We start from the raw sequence: 3,116 nt of genomic DNA on the forward strand, positions 1-3,116 counted from the left end.
CCCAGACGCCATTCGGGATCTTATTCTGCAGCTGGACTATCCATACACCCAGGGCTCGCAGGATTCTGCCCTGCTGCAACTGCTGGAGATCCGGGATCGTGTCAACAGGCTCTCCCCCTATGGCCACCAGCGTCTGGATCTCTTCACCTGCTTGCTCCGCCATCGCCTGAAGCTGTCCACTAGTGAGGTGGTCCGGATCCAAGCCTCCCTTCAGGCCTTCAACGCCAAACTCATCAACTCGATCGAAAATGAGACCACCAAGTTATGCAGTTAACCCTCCTCACTGGTTCCAGCACAATGCAGGTGTCGATATGGGGATTCATTCTCTATTTTTTGTTTCGGTGTTCTTTTGTGCATAATTGGTTTGGTTTAACACTGGATTCCTGCCCCGCCCCTTTCAATGGTCTTTATTCTGAACTGGGGAAGTGTCCTATCACAGGAGCCAACAGACGAGCGGAGGTCATTTTTGTTGCCCCCTATGGCCACTAGCGTCTTCAACCTTACACCTGAATATTCATACAATATGTTCTACCCAGGACTCTGGTGACATAAGTGGAATATGACATCATGCTCCTTCCTGATTTGGAAACAATGAACATTTAGTGAACCTTGCCTGGGCTGGGGAGAAAGGCGTTTCATCTGTTTTCTGTTTGAAACAATGGAGTGCTTAGAAATGACACCCAGTCCGTATTAACCTTCCTGACCCATGTCCCTGTAGCAAACACCAGCACAGAAACAAAAATGGTGTGAGCTGTTACTTTCTTTGTTTCCGCTGTACAATTATTTTAATATTTGGTGTTGAGGGACTAATATTTTTCGATGGCATTGTTTTTACTGTATATGCAAGTCCGGCGTGCTGTGGTTGCTCAGTCAAGTTTCCTATTTCTAGATCAGACCAGTCATGATCCAAAATGCTCTAACACAAAGTCTTGTGATTTTAATTTGAACAGGAAGGCGTGTGGTCTGATTCAGGCCATGCACAGGCAATCGTAGATCATGTTGGGGAAACACTACATACTAAACATTCTCCATCTTGCTACTCCAAGACTAAGGCTATAAATACCGATTAAGAAACAAAGTGTGGCCAGTATAATACCTGGTTAAATGCATCAGTCGAGTCTTACGGATATTGAATTGCAGATAGCCACAGTTTAAACCAGTACAGCATTAACAGTATGAAGATCCCATAGAATCCTCCATCTCGTATTGAGACCATTCTGCTCATCTTATCTGTGCTGGACTTTAGGAAGAACTATCCAATTAGCTCCAGATCTCTACTTTTTTTCCGCATAGCCCTTCAGAATTTCCCTTTTCAACAACAGTTCCCTCAAAGAAAATGTATTTCAGATCATCATAACTTAGTGCATTTAAAAAAAAATCCTTATCTGTTCACAATTCTTTTCTCAACTATTCTAAAATGATCTTACTCAGACAGTAAAGAGTTCAGGACAGGCAAATTTCAGCAGGGTAAAAAGACCTTTAGATGCTTTTTTATCTTCTTATTTCTTGTGAAGGCCAGATTGAAAGCAATAGGGGAATCTGGGATGTATGATCTGATGTTCAAATGGATGGTCTTGGAGATAAGGGTTTCTGCTTTTTCATAAATGGAATGGGTACACACTCAAAACCCTCTTGAATTAATACTAGTTGCGACAGCACTCTGGAGAAACTGGTAAAATACATCTGAATTAAAATGAGACATCAGACAAATTCTTTATATTTTGTTGTAGCTATGTTGTGTTTTCCCTGATCCAAAGAGAAAACTTTATTCGTTGTTGAAAGACCAAGTGGATTTTTAAAAAAAAATTTCCTGTTGCTATTGTTGTGTGGCATTGGGGATAGTCCATTTCAGTCAGTCAAATCCATCTGCAAATCGAGGACGTTCCCAGGCTCCTGAACTTGAGTAGAGAGTGATGACAGAGTGGAAGAGCAGCAGCAGCTTGGTGCCACAGAGATTTTGTCCAACAGCAGGACAGAAAAGACAAGTTCAGCTCTTCATGAGAAGAAAGATGGTGCAATGGTGCAGCAAAGTTTAGCGGAGACCTGATTCAGCCAGAACAGCTGAAAATGTTCATTGACAGATTACTTGGCAAAATCAGTCCAATAATGGCTACTTTAAAGGGGTAATGTCTAAATTAATAAACAAACACAGCCTTTGAAAACGTGAATCGCACTTCACGAATTCACCCATTTGGCTTTAAGATTTCCTCTGTTGCCTCTTAAACAAAATAAACAGTGCCCCTTTAACCTCAGCTAAACTTTATTTCAATCTCAATGAAATGGCACCTACTCTGATAGAGATCAGTATTATGCATGTGGTAATGAATAGCAAATGGCCTATTGCTCTGCAGTTCTGTGTTAATTAGACAATTTTGATGTACAATGCTGTCACACTATGTCACTACATTTTACAATGTGCGCTCTCTCCGATGTCAGGGCCCTAAATCTCCAAAACACTCCTTTGAAGGCAAGGTCTTTTCAAGGATTTGTAGAACTTCGAATATGGAAATATGTTCAAAAGGAAAGCTGCTTTCACTCAAGGGGGAGAATTATTTGTATCTTTGTTTAAGGAGAGAAATGTTCTCGATTGTCAAGTGGCTGTTTAATGGTGCAGTTTGCTGTTTAAAGGTGCGGTGCGCTGCCATTTTGTATATTTCTAATGACAGATTCTGGCTCCATTGTAAATTAATGACAGTGTACAGAACCTCATCTGTATTTGTTTTATTGCTGGTATTAGGGTTTGGGCGTTTAATTTTTGATTATTAAATCTGGATGAAAAGTCCATATTTGGAACCCTGTGTCATGTGTGTTTGTGTCTCCTTGTGTAATCCAATGAGCTTATTAATGGCTCCTTCAGAGGAAGGGTTTCCTATAGCCATCGAGTCATCCGGCACAGAAACAGACCCTTCAGTCCATGCCAATCATAATCCCCAACTAAACTAGTCTTACCTGCCTGCTTCTGGCCCATATCTTAGAACCACAGAATCATAGAATCCCTACAGTTTGGAAACAGGCCTTCTGGTCCAACAAGTCCACACTGCAGGGATTCAAGACCTACCGAAGAGTAACTCACCCAGACCCATTCCCCTACCCTATTACTCTCCATCCACCCCTTA

General features: G+C 41.7%; 1 protein-coding gene across 6 annotated transcripts in view; it reads left to right on the forward strand.

The window, feature by feature from the left end:
* LOC140479628 (BMP/retinoic acid-inducible neural-specific protein 3-like) overlaps window positions 1-2,793 on the forward strand; it is a 186,390-nt gene extending 183,597 nt beyond the window's left edge. For all 6 annotated transcript variants that reach the window (XM_072573515.1, XM_072573511.1, XM_072573512.1 and 3 more), the window contains one exon: window positions 1-2,793. This exon is cut by the window's left edge and continues 840 nt beyond it. In XM_072573515.1, coding sequence (XP_072429616.1) covers window positions 1-274 — 274 coding nt within the window. In that variant the 3' untranslated portion in view covers window positions 275-2,793.
* Window positions 2,794-3,116: the final 323 nt, after the last annotated feature.

This window comes from Chiloscyllium punctatum, chromosome 7 (genome assembly GCF_047496795.1).
Source record: "Chiloscyllium punctatum isolate Juve2018m chromosome 7, sChiPun1.3, whole genome shotgun sequence".
In the NCBI taxonomy this organism is placed as follows: Eukaryota; Metazoa; Chordata; class Chondrichthyes; order Orectolobiformes; family Hemiscylliidae; genus Chiloscyllium; species Chiloscyllium punctatum.